The 16,605-nt window shown below is 40.6% G+C and overlaps 1 protein-coding gene across 2 annotated transcripts in view; it reads right to left on the minus strand.

Moving 5' to 3' along the window:
* CAPZB (capping actin protein of muscle Z-line subunit beta) overlaps window positions 1-16,605 on the minus strand; it is a 106,536-nt gene that overhangs the window by 62,228 nt on the left and 27,703 nt on the right. For both annotated transcript variants that reach the window (XM_030537255.1, XM_030537254.1), the window contains exon 2: window positions 12,047-12,136. In XM_030537255.1, coding sequence (XP_030393115.1) covers window positions 12,047-12,136 — 90 coding nt within the window. The remainder of the gene's footprint in view (window positions 1-12,046; window positions 12,137-16,605) is intronic.

The following is a 16,605-nucleotide window of genomic DNA, read 5'->3' on the forward strand; positions in this document are numbered from 1 at the left end:
TTCTCATATATAGAAGAAACCACCACTTCAAGTAAGTTATTTTAAGCATGTCACCCATAGACCTAAAGAACAAAAGATTTAATTCAAAATAACTGAAGCCTGGATCCCTGGATCATGTGCATTAATTTAATGAGTTGAATTTTGATAGCTTTAGGGCAAATTAATCTTATCAGTTGTCCATAGACTTAAGTAGTCCTCTGTCCAGGCTATTTTTCAAATTCTTATCCATCTTGCAGCATAAATGAAAAATCTCAAATGACTATCCATAATGTGTGTTATTGAGACTTCAGGCATCCATAAAAACCTTTATGTGTAGTGCAAAGAGTTCCAACATAAATACGACAACAATTGTTTGATTTGTATTTGGCAAGGACAATCTGGAAACTGAAAGAATTGCTCATGGTTGGAGAAACGCTTACATTACAGCTGAATACAAGCCCAAACACTTGCCAGTGTTCTGATTTCAAATCACCTTCTTGGATACTACCCGAGTACTCTGTACAGACAGAGTGCTTTCAGTCTACTAGGAGACTTGCTAAGAGGTAACCCCCTGAAAAGAATAAAAAGATTTGTGGTAGAAGCACCGTGAACACTGTTCAGGGGCCGTTTAAATTAGGGAACTGCCTGCAGAGCCTATGGAGCTATTTTCCCCTTCCTTGCTGGGGTGAGGGAATACCTAAGTAAGTGGTTTAAATATGCTCTGGTTTCTGAGGACACTATTGTCAATAAGAATCCATTTGGCTTCCCCAGCCATCTTTGGAGAATCAGAACAGAGCCACTGGCCACTATGGGCAGGTCTATACTACCGCTTAAGTTGATCTGACTTGCATCACTCAGTGGTGTGAAAAAGATTTCCCCCCCCCCCGAGCGACGCAAGTTACAGCGACCTAAGCGCTGTCCACACTCAGGCTATGTAGCTTCCGCTTCTCACAGAGGTGGAGTCATTATGCCGATAGGAGAGTGCTCTCCCATCATCAGCACAGATGTGCTGAGGCAGCACTTCTAGTGTAGACCTGCCCTGAGGCTCAGTGTATTTTTAAAAAGTATCTTGACATCGGTGTATTCTAGTGCCCACCACTGCCCTATTCTAATAGGAGTTAAGCATATATAGTTGAATTTGTTGCTCCACTGCACTGGAACATGAATGGCTGAGAGGCAGCAACAGCTTACCAGGGTTTACATTTAAGGAGAAGAGAAAGCCTGAAGTACTGTGAATGCTAACGCAGAGATTTGGGTAATGCCCTCTACTTGATATGGAACTTTCAACTTTAGAAGATGACTAGTTAAAACCAAGCAGGATCATCTATTCAAAACACATCTCTGATGCATGATAGAACATCTTTTGAACAGATGGAGATTTAAGTAACTCGGTTACTTCAAATCAAGGCAAAGACTGTTACCCATCCTTCTTCACAGTAAGGCAGTTTGGTTTTTTACAGTTGAGCTTGTACCTTTTTACTTTATACATCAAAGACCCGAAATTGTCAAGTTTGCCTGTTTTCTACCTTGGAAATATGAGGAATATCAACTTTGGCCTTGCACTTTCACAAGCTGATCCACTGATGTTTCAGAGCATCTTGGTTATTTTCAATACCTTAACTGAAAGGATGAAAGATGAACAAAGATCTTCCATCTCTAAAAAGGAGAATAAATGATGTTATTGGTGTTTAAAAACAGTTTTAAATGGACTAAAATTTCATACTAATCTGAAGGTTCGTCTGCATGGGGACTTTACCAGCATAATCGTATTCCTCTCACTCCCCATGCATACTTGAGTGTCCAGACAGATATAACTGTAGTGGTATATAGCTCCCCACTGCCAAAGACAATCCCTCAGAGGCTCAACTTCCACTGTTTAGGTCATTCCCCTCAGCACTTTAAAGATTCTTCTACAGCATGGGGGGGGGGTGGGGAAGACACACCTCACAACTGATTTTCTATTGTAAAAAACAAAAAAAGTCTAAACAGCTTGCAAAGCCTTCTTATAAACCAAAGCAAAGAAGAATTTAAGTAGCTTTTTTTCATTTTGGTAGATCGCGGACAAAGTAATCATACCTGGAAGACTGATGAAGTTGTGGCTGTAAGCAAAACTAATTCCCTTGGCCAAGCTGCTTGTCCACTGCAGCCAAGAAGTGTTTTGCTTTTAATTAAAATCCTCTATTTTACAGGACAAGTAGTATCCTTGTTTCCCTGGATCCAAATTTTCTCAGTCTATATATGTACAACTTAGAGTAAAGAATCCAGCCAGGTTAACATCCAGATTAAGTATTCAACAGGAAAATCCTTCAGGCACGGGGGCACTAGTGGAAAGCCTCATTAGACAGCATACTGAGAAGTAGTGAAGGTTAATGCTCTAGCTTCCTGACAAAGCAAGCCCACAAAAGTCTAGTCAGTCACCCCACTAAAGCAAGCAGGGATAACCTAGTAACAGTGCTAAGGGGGAAATCAAGGTTAATACCAATTTCTGATGTCTTTTAAACTGGTAGAGAGTAGAAGACCTACAGAGCTGAAGTACCAGAGTCAAAAACAATCCTCCCAGACTAAAGAGGGGCACCTCATTTCCATCAGATTCCTATTTTTACACTGCAGTTATAACCTAGGTCCTTAAAGAGCATGTTCACCCAAGATCTGAAGAATGGAAGTAGCCATGCATTCATCGTAAACACTGGAATTGCTTAAACTAGTCCAGAACACACTTCATCCTTTAAATATCTTGGAACATACATGAAGCATTTAAGCTGCCTCTTGATCCGCATTTTTCCTTTTATCATGTTTCCCTCCTTATGGGAAGAGTACATTAACTCTGTACTAGGTAGAATACCATGCCAGCACTCTTCTGATGAGCAGTCTGCAGAAACTAAGCTCCTGTAGATAGTCAGCCTGCAAGGACAGAAACTTTAAAAACACATTTGTATCCATGGAATGTTCTCCTGCCATAAGCACAATGATTCAGAAATCGTGTTTCAGAAGTTGACAACTGCTCCTCTTAATTTCAATGGGCATCATCAACTTTTAGACAGGCCTCATAAGGCTTCCCTGTCATATTTACCTATTACTCTGAGCATGTTAAGATAACCATCCAGCTACTCTAAAACTGTACCAAGCATGAAGACCACCAGCTTCTTTCCCCTTCCCGACCCAAATCTAACACCTTGTTTTAGGTCAAATAATTTGATCCACCATATTCATGCTACAAATCAACTATCATCCAGAAGGTGTTTCATTTACTACTTTCCTTTCTAGAGAAATCTGCCTGCCAGTTTGGTGTGAAGGGAAGAAAGTAGAGGCATGCTTGCTTTTTTAAGGATTTATTATTATTATTATTATTATTATTATTATTAGAGGTGAAAAGAATTGTTGACAGCACAAGTTATTTTCTCACAAACAACAAAAACACCAACCTACAGGAAGAATTGAAGCAATACAGGTTATGAGTTTAAGTAAATACATTGCAGATACTGTTATAAGAACTGTATTAATGTTTTCAAGTTGTCCCACTTGGTCCACCATCATCATCCCATTTCAGTTTAAGTGCACACTGAACAGTTTAATGACAAATACAGTTCCTCTTAAACACCAACATACTCCATGGATTGCTGTCAGGTACACATTTCAAGGCTTCAGTTATACTAACTTCCTCCTTAAGCCTGCTTAAAAACTGTTCTAATTTAAGCTAATGATCCTTAAAAAGTAGCGGCTTCCTACCCTAAAGTCTTTTTTCAAAGTGATTTTAAAGTTACTTTGTGCATTGACAGCCTGCAAGCAGTCTGTTTACAAATAATTACTAATTAAATGCTAAGCAGAGTGTTCCATGCCAAGGCACATTACCAGCACCATACATAGCTTCTTTCAGGCAGGACTTGAGTCTCATGATTGACAAGGTCTTTAATGAACTCTAATTGTAGTCTCTGCAGTGGGAGAAAGCAACAACAGATGTGGCAAAAGGGCAAACCACAAACAGTTTTGCTAATGAATGAAAAGCGTTTGGTCTGATGAGAGCCAGTGACCCAAAAAAGTTTCACTCTTCTTCCTACCTTATTATTTCATGTTCAAGTCTGACCCTTTTCCCCAGTCAACACAACACTTGATGGCAGTAATATACAGTTAGTTTTGAGGGGCTATGCAAGCTCATGTTGTCAATGAGTGGTTGAATTTTTTTTAATATACTTAATGAGCAGCATACAGATGTTCCCTGTCAAGGTGACAGAATTTGAAACGAGGGAGTTTAATACTGGTGTACTTCTGAACAGTTAGACAAAGCATAAACCTACAGATGTCAGTTTTTATCACATTGGTTACTGAAACTTTTGCATGCATGTAAGACCCTTCTCTTCTGTTTAGTTTTGTAATATTGTTAGCAGTATGTTGGCTATGACACTGATCTGTACAAAACCCAACTGAAAGATGGCACACAGGATCATGGGTAAATTTTTCGGAATGCCTTGGGACAACAAGTCATTTAGGCCCTATTGAAAATTTTTCATAGGCATCACAGGAGAAGGTGGGCTGTGAGCAAGCTTTTTGAAAATGCAATATCAATTTCAAAAACATAGTAAATGCTTTGTGTTTGCACTCTTTCAAGTTTGCTTCAGTATGACAGTCCTAAAAAGAGAGAGAGATCCACAGTTAATACAAGCATACAGTCCACGGCAAATAGACCGGAAGTGACTTGGCTGTTCAGGCAGGTGCGTAAGAGTTGCTAATAGAACTAAGTAATAAATATCAGCTGGGCTAAAGGGGAGCACAGCCCCTTTATTGTCAGGACCTTGAAGAGGGAAAAGAAGAGCTCTCCAGATTGTGAGTAACCTGGGATAACTGGAAAAGAGCTGAAGAAAGGCCAGAAAAGAAGTTTGGGTAGGAACAGCAAGGACAGAAGTGGTTTTAGCAGGGAACGTAGGAAAGATGACAGAAAAAGGATGGAAACAGACAGCTATAAGATTACATGTCAGCAGCAGCATCTCTTCCCATTTAATCATAAGTTTAATTTTTTTTTAAAGCTCCAACTCATGGAGTCATGTGATTGAGAATCTGAGCTTTCATTTAAAACTAAATGAAGTTCCTATCCCTAAAACATTACAGTGAAGAAGCTGAAGACATGCACTCTGAAGGATCTAAAGCAGCCAAAAAACCCACCTACCCCCACCATAATTCAAGACTAACAGTCTCAATTTTGAGGGGTCCTGGCATGATTTTGGAATGAGTAGCACTGTTAATCCCGCACTTCTGGGAAGAAGCATATTACGGTATTAAAGTGCATCATGGGAGTACAAGTGGACAAAATTAATGTAAATATATGGAAATGAATGCAAGTTAAGTGCAGGCAAGGGTAGGGGGAAGATTAAAATCTGATTTACATTCACCAAGCAGAAAACCATGATTTAAAATAAATCAAAATTTTGTTTTGCATTTGTACTTAAAATCCACCTTCCTAAAGGAAGATTCAAATTGGTTGGTATAACCATTAAAGTATCTTGATTAGCAACTAAATACTGCCTTGCCACTAAGTTTGGTGCTTTCTGCTAGCCAGGAAGCAACACTATCTATATTTAAGTAATTATATAAAAGTCAACAAACATTTATTCAGACACTCCGTTTCTACATTTTTTCTTACGTTAGAAAAGTCGGGGGGAGGGAGGAGGTAGAGGAGTTTTGTTTTTACACTGGTGATTTGTGGCAGGCCACACTGGGGTGGAAACTGGAATTCAATTAAAAATGCACAAATAGCACTTTGTTTATTAAATAAAATTATCTTAAATATATTGGACATTAAAAACCATCAAAATGTGTTTTGCCTTTTAAAATGATTAAACTAAAGAAGCACTAACTGTAGTTAGTGAATTGATGTTTCAGTCCCTTGACTTCAAAGGCACTCATCCTCTCTCACCTGGCTTTTATTGATAGATTGGAAGAGGAAAAACAAGCTTTCCTGCTTTTCCAATTCCTATTCAGTTTCTGAAATTTGAATCAACTAGTCAAGAGAAAATACTCTCTGCACCTACTAACTAAACTGAAAAAACAGTATTTAAGGCAAAATCTTTTCTGAAGAAAAACTGAAAGTAATTACATTAGGAAAAATGTAGATACCAGCACTCCACTGTAAAGAATTAAAATAGATATTAGAGGTCACAACCATTTACTGAATTATAGAACTTGACCAGATCTCAAAAGATAAAGATGTTTTCCTTCAATTCAGTATTTAAACAGCATCTTTTAACTCATTAAAATTTGAAGGTATAATGATGCTGCCCATTTAAATTAGTACATAATAAACTAAGGCCTTAACAGTGTCATAATTTCAAATAAAATGTAAAGAGGATTATTTAAGAATATAGGTATTAAATAGTCCTTTAAAAAAGAATTTTCTAACTGATTTTTAAAAAGCAACAAAGAGTCCTGTGGCACCTTAAAGACTAACAGACGTATTGGAGAATAAGCTTTCATGGGTGAATACCCACTTCGTCAGACGCACGTAATGGAAGTTTCCCATTACGTGCGTCTGACGAAGTGGGTATTCACCCATGAAAGCTTATTCTCCAATACGTCTGTTAGTCTTTAAGGTGCCACAGGACTCTTTGTTGCTTTTTACAGATCCAGACTAACACGGCTACCCCCTCTGATACTTAAGTGATTTTTAATCCACCTTCAGTGCAGACTCTGCTTTTTTGAGTGGTGACCAAGTAACACTCTGCTGAACCCTTACCCTATGGCAATCTCTGACACTGCTAGCCTGACGGGGAGGTGTTCTAATGAATTTCAGAGACAGCTTCATGTTTAGTCTCCAGCAGAGACTGCACTATCACTAGTGGAGGAATATCACATCACATGAGCTTGTATTCTAAACAGGAATGGTCCAAACTAGTCTGTTTCATATTACCTTTTCAATATGAGCAAGAAGCCCATAGAGTGTTGCTGATGGAAAGCATGTAGAGCACTAATAAGCACCTTCCAAAAAGCAATTCAAACATTGAGGTAACCAACAATTTTCAGTGCTATTAAGACTCTCACACCAATTATTTAAATCAAGACGTCCCACGGAGTTTCCTAGACAACTTGTTCTGGATATTTCCTGTACTGGCTCAAGTTTTAATAATATTTTATTCTTCAAAAGCTTCACAAGAAGCAAGATTTAAAGCAGCCAGATCATTGAGACCAATGAGTCTATATCCTACCGTTGGCCTCCAGCAGAGACAAGAGACTTCAGGAGATGACCAAAAACCCAGGTGATGCAAATCCAGCCAATTACAAAGGGCTATACCTGCGAGTAGGCAGGGAAAAAATTCCTCCTGACCCTGCAATAGCTTACATCCTGACACACAAATTTGATCACCTTGATCTTAGCTTATTTAACTACCATCAGGAAATTTATCCAGTCTTTTTTAAAGCCAGCCATGCTATACGAGTGAATTTATGTGACTGAATTCCACAGATTCAGGAAACCCTAAGTGAAGGTGTAATCTATTTTTTCCTGAATTTACCAGCTATTAGTGACCTGTTACTCATTGTGAGATTAAAATGAGACTGAACACACAATTATACTTTAGATTCAACATACTGAGTCTGAGGCAGCCACAAGATCAAGAATTACTTTATCTTGACTAATAAGACAGTGCTTCAAGTTTTGATTCAGTACATTTCAGCATTAGCTTTAGGAAACTTCTGGAAAGCAGTGTCTTGGAGGTCACAAGAACCTTCTCTGCTGAAACTCCTCTTAAAATCTTATAGCAAGACTTGGAAGGTTTAGATTTTTATCTGTAAGTACTGGTTAATGTCGATTTCACTGTACACACAAAAAGACTAAAAATATTTCCATGAACAACTGAAACTTACAGATAAGCAGCGTTTCTTTGCCTAAGAACTTCGTTTGATTTTAAGGATCTTTACTTTTGACCTAAGAACCTTTTGATGCCTACTGGCTGAAGGATTCACCAAAGGGCATCATGTAAGGTCTCTACTGAAAGCATATGTCACAATGGTCACCACAATCATTGCAAGATGCATGGAAAATATGCAAGGAGATATATGCTGAAAGTTATGTTCCCTAAGCCCTGTAGGTTAAAGGCAGGTCACTCACAGGTAGTGTTTCCCCGAGACAAACTTCTCCAGACAGGATGTGGACAATGCTTATCTTCCAACAGGAGTGTTAGGATACTGAATCAAATGCTAATGAAGAGCTTTTGGACACTTCAGAAGGAAATTAAAAAGGAGGCGGTCAAGATGGGGTAGCTGTTTTCAGGTGAAGAGCAGAAGTCTGTTATCCTACATCAGGGATGCAAAGAGATGCCTTGGCATCCTTCGGTCTGTGGAAACAAGCTGCCAGCGGGCTTGATCTTAAGAAAGGGGAATCTCAGCCATGCTGGCTGAAAGTGATGAAAAAGTATTTGGGTTAAACTATCCTGTAGGAAACAGGGGAATGTCTTAGAGTTAACTTTAGGTTTGACAAAGCATATTTTGATTGTTTTATAGGTAACTGATAGTAAGAAAGAATATTGGAAACAATTGGTAGACTGTGGTTTTGTTTTTTTAAACAATACATACATTTAGATGTCATACGTTATGCAGAGTGGTGATCCTGGATTGAATCTTGTACAACTTGTGTGTACTATTTCTTTGGGAATAGAAGAACATAGTTCAATGAAACAGCGGCTAGGCACTCCAGAGGGACACTTGGAAGACCTGCTGGTTGGTATGTGCCTATCACTAACTTATACAGAGTGAAGCCTGCATGCTTGCATTGTCACAGGCTAGTGGAGTCGGGGAGGTGATCCGCAGCAGGCAGACAAGGCTCCCTCACAGTAAGTGCAGGTGGTAGTGAGGAACCTCAACTCTAGATACCTCTGGGGCACAAAAAAGGTACACAGGGCCTTCTCCTGTATCTCCCTACAGTTTGATACCAATTAATATACCATCTCCTCTTAAAATCTTGGTGTCTAGATGTGGCTGGCAGCACTCCATCTTCAGGGTCTCCAATCTCCAATTCTTCTGTTCTCATTTGATGGGTCTTCCTCTGCTCTTCCACTTTTGGAAAGGATCCTACAGGGATCAGTCCATGGTGTCCCCATCACTAAATGACTGTATCCTCCATTTTAATCCCAATGACTCTGAAGTCAGCATTTCTATTCTTGAGCTATTCCCTTCCATCCCATTCCATGTCTGACAGCTGGCTCAAGAACCTTTACCATCAAGTGGATCAAAACTGAGCTACTCAACTTCCTTTCCAAAGAGTCTTCTCTCTTCCTCCCCAATATCACCTCTTAATAGCTCAGGTCCACAACCTGGCAGTACACATCTAGGTCCTATCCAGATCTTGCCATTTCTTCCAGTATTTCAAGATCTGTCCTTTACTTTCACATCCACATTATGTGATCACTTGTCTAGGCCCTAAACCCACAACTTTCTTTCAACTTCTGCAGCCTCAACTACAGCTATTCTGAACAATTTATACTACTTGAGCCCCACTGAACTTTTCACATTGCACTTCTACCTTTTCCTTTCTGTTCTCCTATCTGGATCAGCCTTCATCTGCAGAGTTGTTTCTCCCACAAGAACCTTCTTCCATTTAGCCTGTTAAAGTGAACACCCTTGCCCACATTAAAACCTACTATTGGCTTCATGGTAGGAAACAGAAAACTGATAATGGCTAGGATGGTGATCAGTTCAGACAGATTTAATATTTAAAAATAGCCATGAATCTGCTAGTCGTGCACACAGCTAGTCTGTGACCAATCTAGACCCGCAATCTAGTTCTCGGTCTAACCCAGATCAGCATACACATTTCAACAGCTTGCAGCCCCTCTTGCAGTTTCTATTTCCGGAGGGCACCTCCGGTTGCTGAAGGAGAAATATGCTGAAAACATACTAAATCAAAAATCAAAATCCTGGTCAAGTCGCAAGGGCTTTTCCCTTTCTGCACCACCTCTAGTTCCCAAACACATACAATTGCACTAACTTACAAGACTTGCCTAAACACTACAGATCTGAACAGTTTCTGTGACATACTACCTTATCCAAAAGGACCTGGGGGGCAGTCATGATAATACTTTATAACAGACCTGCCCAGCTACACAGGAGCAGCTCTCCAGACATAGGTAATAGGTTCAATTGACCTAAAGCAGCAACTATTCTGTCGGACATGAGAAGCAACTCAGACACTTGATTTTTAAAGCAAGAAACACTGGTTTAAGTTAAATTGTGACTATCTGCAGAAATGTTAGCTTGGAGAAGAGAACTCCTTGGTGCAGGGCTCAAAGTGTGCCAGTGTCAACATGTACTCAGATTGGACTCTTCTTGCCAATGCATTATGTTAAGCTCCCTCTCAACCTCAGTGTTATATTACAGTAACATGGCCTTGGTCTGCAAGATGCTCTCTCGAGAGTTAGACAGCCCTGCCCCCCAAAGCTTGCAGTACAAGCAAGCCTAGGTCAAAATATCGAACTCAAAGAAAGCATCTTTGGATTGTTGTACATGTTTCAAGAAAGTACAATCCGTTTTGCCAGCTATCATAGTAAAATAGGATGTGTGAAATACACCCATATTCTGGGAATCTGAATCTGTTTCGTTTTTCTACAAATGAGATGGGGGGGCACAAATCCAGAGTTTTCAGGGAGATTACTAGTACAGTCCTTTGTACCTGAAGTAGTAAGAGACTCTACTAGTAGAGTCCAAGATAAAAGAAAGTGACCGGACAAGTACCTGTACAGTCTGGGAGGGATCTAATTATGTTTTCTTCCATCCCCTCAAGAAGTGTGTTTCCATCCACAGTAATTTACCAGGAAAGTGAAACATACTTTGGGAGAAGAAGGGACACCTGACCACTTGCACAAAGTTTAAACTAAACTAGTTATAAAACATTCACTGGATTGCAGACCACATGGTGAGGAGTCATTTTCAGTTTGAAGTATTTGATACTCTTCAGAAATCCCATGTTTCCAAGTCTTCATATACTAGTGTTATAGCAATTGCCTTGGAGCATGCACCATACCAGCACATCAACAACTTGCACTTCTAACACATAAGTAAACCTGAAGTCTTTCTAGAGAAAAGTTAAGCTTCCCAACACTCATGCAAGTTTGTTAGAAGAATATTCCCACTAAGTACTCACATTCACCCTCAAGCCATTTGAGCATGCATTTGTCAGCAGTAGAATTAGACCACCTAAAGAATGGACTGCTCTTCTGAAGTTTAAAAATGGGGTCCTCACAGCAACATATGCTGAATACCCAGCCTACAGTAATCCAATTAATTCACTGGCATTTGAATACCTGACAACACTAACTCAGGGGTTCTCAAATTGGGGGTTGACGCCCCTCAGGTCATGAGGTTATTACATGGGGGCACAAGCTGTCAGCCTCCACCCCCGAACTCCACTTTGCCTCCAGCATTTATAAGAGCATTTAATATAAAAATTGTGTTTTTCATACCTCGGGGGTGGGGGGGCTGCTCACACTCAGAGGCTCTCTGTGTGAAAGGATTCACCAGTACAGAAGTTTGAGAATCACTGCTCTAACCACAGAAAAGGCACTTGTGTCAGACTGCAAATTGTGGCAGCACAAAACACATTTGGGACTAGCACGGATGCTACTCAGACTGCCTTCATTATACAAATATCCTGGTAAGTAGTGATGGGAAGCGCATCATATGAAGTTTTGATGAACCATAGCAAAGAAATCACATGGTTGAGTATGGTCTTTAAAATTGTGATGACCCTGCATTCTCCGTTGCTAATGCCTTTTCACCCAGAATTAAACATGCACGCACACAACTAGTGCCCCCTTCAGAAAGTTCTCTAACGATAAAAAAAATTCAAGGACGAACACCTACTTCTGATAAGAAATTAAGGAAAGCCAATTGACTTGAGAGAGCGAGAACTGGCTTTCCCAACAGGTCTGGAACCTCTCTCTTATGCACTGCCAAAGCCATACCTTCAGTTGGTTGCAGAGAAGGAACTACAAACAAAGCCACCACACTTCCAAATGGTGACATAATAAACCACATCTCTCCTGCCCCCTATTGATGCTCTGTAGTGTTTTAACCCATTAATGCCACTTACCAAATCAATCAGGTCACTGAGGTTTTTCTCTATCTGCTGGGGAGGCAGACGCCTCATTAAATCCAAGGCACAATCCAGCTGCTGGTCACTCTGGGGAAAGAAAAAAATTCATCATCACTTGCAACTAGTGCAGAAAAACAGTGTTTGTTCAGATTATAAATGCAGACAGTGCATCACAGCTAAACAAAAAGGAGAAGCACTTTAACTGCTTTGCATCACGATACTGTTCTACATATGGCTAGAGGCTTTGGCTCCAGTTTCAAAGTGTGTCACCTTTTAACGACATATATACACATTTAAAATGGAATTTAGTAACCTCTGGCTATACCAGACAACTAACTTAATTCATATTACACTGTATGAGTTCCCTACAGTATAAGAACTTACTTCTGCATTATTGAATATGGCATAAAAAAAGAGGATGCAAACCAGCCTATTTTTGATATTTCCTGTTCAGATCTTTAGAATCATGGGTTTTCTCCAAGTGGCAGCTAATGCTACTGCAAGTTAACAAGACTTCAGCCACCACATTAGGCCAGGGCTTAAAATGCCTATCAGGCTTCACGCTAATCACAGCTGACCACCACTCACTAACAGCTTCCGATCCAAGTATAGTAGACACTTATCAGGGCTCCATCAATACATCTAGTACACCAGTTCTTTTAATCTGTTAGAAGACACTCATGTACCAAAACTGACCAAGAAGGTGAAGCAGAATAGGTAAGAAGGCCTGCTTGATATTATTCTAAGTCAAAATAGGCCGAACAGCCTAAGAGTTGCCCAGATCATACATATGGAAGTGGTCTGTGGAAATAATTGGCCTTGCCCTGAATCCTGTGCATGATAATACAGAAGACATTGCACAAATTAAGAACAAACATACTAGGACACCTCTGCATCTTGAGGTAATGGACTAAGCCCTGTTATAGCCCTTCATTACCACCCTTCACTAATGAAAACGTAGGGGTTCTTCATCAGTCCAGACACACATGCATACTTTGAGGCCCACCTCCTGTAGTTGGGTCTGCAATTTAACTGCCCTGACAAGGCTGTGGCTCTCCTTCAGTAGATGTGTTAGCCTTGTGTGTTCCAACACTGCTTTGTGAGACTTACTGGGTAACACCATAATATACACTATTTAAACTGCGGATACACAAAACATCTCAATAAAAAATATAAACAAGAAATACATAGGCTGCTCCTCATATAAAGGTAGAATGACACTAGATGCAACCAGATATTCTTCAGGCAGCAGCACAAAAACATCTCTTGTTCTCAAAACATCCATCTTCTACAGTTAATGATTTTCTCCATATTATCTAGTTGTGTTTATTGCACCTTACACATCAGTTACATAGAAAACCAATGGCCTAAATTAGGCCTCAAGTAGGATCAGCATTTCATCATTTGTACTAAACTGAAATGCAAGCCAAGCATAGGGTTTAGGATTGGATTCTTAGATATACAAGTTGCGGAAATCAGAGCTCTCTCTGTAGTGTTTCCCCTCTGCTCTCCCTTGGAGATTAATCATGAAGACACATACTGTACTGTGAAGTGTTTACTCGAGTGTAAGTGGAGGCACAATTCATTAGAAGAAACCAGCAACTTCCAATCTTTTTTTAGTGGTTAGTATCATCCCCTTCTAGTGCAATGCAAAAGTGACCAAATACCCCATCATTAAGATGACCCTTCCAATTTATCCAATTCCTGTATTTAACTAAACTAATGCCAAATATTAATTTCTGATTAATAATTTATCTGCACCACACTCAAGTGTTCCCTTTATTTCAAAACATTTCTGCAACAGTAGGTTTACCAGTTGTACCTTGTTCCTGCCATATCCTCAAACATACACTTCTTAGTAGGCACCTATCAGTGGAAGCTGCAGCACTGTATAAGCTATGTCCAGTGGCATCAGAGGTAATCTCACCACCACTTTTGCTCATAGTTTGGTTCAGCAGCTCATAATTCCACTGAACTGTAGAATAGGCTGGTTCTTCATTTATCAATAATTTCCAGTGTCACTTACATTGCTCTTAGTTTTAGTTCTCTCTAATGCTTTCTCCAAACCCTCAGAGTTCGCATTTTCAAAGAGCGTCTTGACTATTTATGTAGCCCATGGAAGCTCATGCTCAAATAAATTTGTTAGTCTCTAAAGGTGCCACAAGTACTCCTGTTCTTTTGACTATTTAAGTAACTGAGTTAACAGTACTAGAGCACCTGCACTACCTTTGAGGGAACCAAGGAGTTTTTCCTCTCTGCTACAGTTGCACCCTAGAAACTAGGAAGGAAGGGAGCTCCAGATTTAGCAGACAGTTACTATGCGCAGCAAATAAAACAAAAACTTCCGTCCGTCCATAGCATTCACTATAAAAAAAAACAGAGCTAGCTAATTAGTGCTGCTTTTAGAAACCTCCAACTATCCTCCTGTGTATGACTGTTCTTCAGCCGACCTTAAAGCTGATTACAGACTGCGTTGCAAGGTGCAAATTTAACTTCTAAAGAACGTTTCACCACATCAGCATTAGGCTAATCAGCACTTTTTAAAATTTTACCTTAAAAATCTAAGTCCCATTTTCAAAAAGCAACTGATGTGTGCAAGTTCCACTAAAAGCCAATGGCGAGTACAGTTTGCAAGAAGAGGGAATGTTTCCAAGCTAACCAATTAGAGGAATTATGCCGTCTTAGTTGACAAGCGGGAGACTGATAAAAACAAATTTGCTTTCCATTATGAACTTAAACTAGGGCATTACAAGTCTAGTCAAACTAGGCTGCTATGGGGTTAACTGGACAAGTCAGATTTCTAGACAAGGATTCAGAAACTCGCAGAAAGACCCCAGGATGCTCCTATTTCTTATTGCTGGGATTTTCAGATTTCATCTGCCATTATTTAAGTTACAGGTATCCAGCTCTAGGTCAACAAGTTGCAAATGTGGCCCTATCATCAGTTAAACCAAACCAAAATTACTTGTTTTAAATAGCAACTCTGGGATTTGAATTGAACACATGTACTTCCTACAGAAAGCCTGATTTCCACTTTGAGGAATGAGAATATGGTAACTAAACTGGAATGCTAGACCACTAAATGTTATTGATATTAGATATGCCTGTAAACTATGCAAGTAAGAGATAGTTAGATATTTATTGTCAACTCCAGCCATTATGCCTGTCTGTTTCAAGAGGATTTGTTCACAGAACTCACACCACACAGAAGGCAAGCACATGGACAGTGGTCACTGCCCATCTATTCAGTATTAAGGAGCATGTCCCTGCTCTTCAGATGGCAAGCATAGCAAGAAAAATCCAGTAATCTAGAGCAGCTCACTATCTTTCAATGAAGATAAACAAAAGGTTGAATAATGGTCCAGTACGTGTTCTTGTTGCTTTGCAGAAAAAGTTCCTTGGCTTTATGTTTTATAGATCCACACTTCACACAAGAGGAAGAAAAAAAAACCCAACAACCACAAGTCACTGCTTCATCACAGGCACAAGATGTTTTTCCCAAGACTACATGAGAGCTTCGTTTGTCTCTAAATAGATAGACTTCCAATAATGCCTTCTAGCAAGGAATCAGAGAAACATGCATAATGGAGATGTGAAATGTAAGAGTATCCAAGCCATAGACAGAGGAAAGCCTTGCAAAGAATGGTATGAAATTCTCTTCTCTACAATTGCACAGATTACAAAACCTAAAGATATACAATAGGAAGTGACATCCATTCCAAATACTGTTATAGGATGTCTTGCTGTGACATTACAGCCCTAGAATTCACTTCTCATTCTTCTTGCTGTATGGTAAAAGTAAACTTTCACCAGGCAAGCTAGATGCTTAAGATCAGCAGCTAAGAGGTTCCCAAACTTTTTTCCATAAGGCCGACCTGTACAGCTGCAATAGCTGTGGCCCACTTAACATGAGTCTGTCAGGAAGTGGGGCCCCACAGGACATGTGCAGCCCCTTGCCTCAGGAGGGACCAGGGCCAGCAAGGGAGGCCAAGCAGGTGCCAGAGCTAGCCTGCACTGACACCCTCCACCTTAGCAGCCCACTAAGTGCCTTGAGCTCATCATCTGGCAGTCCTGCCCCAGTCACCCACCCAGCACCCTGGAGTGCCTCACAGGCATCCCCTGCCCAGGAACAAGGGAAGGGCTTGGGGACCACCGCTGCTGGGCAGAGGCAGGTGCGCAGGCCAGACCAGACATTACCTTGATGGTCCCAATCACGGTACTGTCCAGGCAGAAACACAACAGCACTGTCGAGCCCTGGTCCCTGGGAGGGCCATGGGGCTGATACTCCAGTGGGCCCCAACAGCCTCAGATTACAGAGTGCAGTGGCTTTAAGCGGGAACAGCCATGAACTCTTCAGCCACCCTGGGAGCTGCCACCTCTCAGGGCTGGCCCCTTTTCCTTGCTCTCTGCCTACTGCCTGATGGCTCTGCTTCACCCTCTGCGGCCCACCAGAGGTGCTGGGCTCCTCCAGTCCTGGGCTGGGGCCAACACTGGCCGCCACTCTGCCAAGGTATATGGTTGGGGAGCAATGCCCCCCCACCCCCAACTCGGCATAT

Source organism: Gopherus evgoodei, chromosome 18, assembly GCF_007399415.2.
Source record: "Gopherus evgoodei ecotype Sinaloan lineage chromosome 18, rGopEvg1_v1.p, whole genome shotgun sequence".
Taxonomy (NCBI): domain Eukaryota; kingdom Metazoa; phylum Chordata; order Testudines; family Testudinidae; genus Gopherus; species Gopherus evgoodei.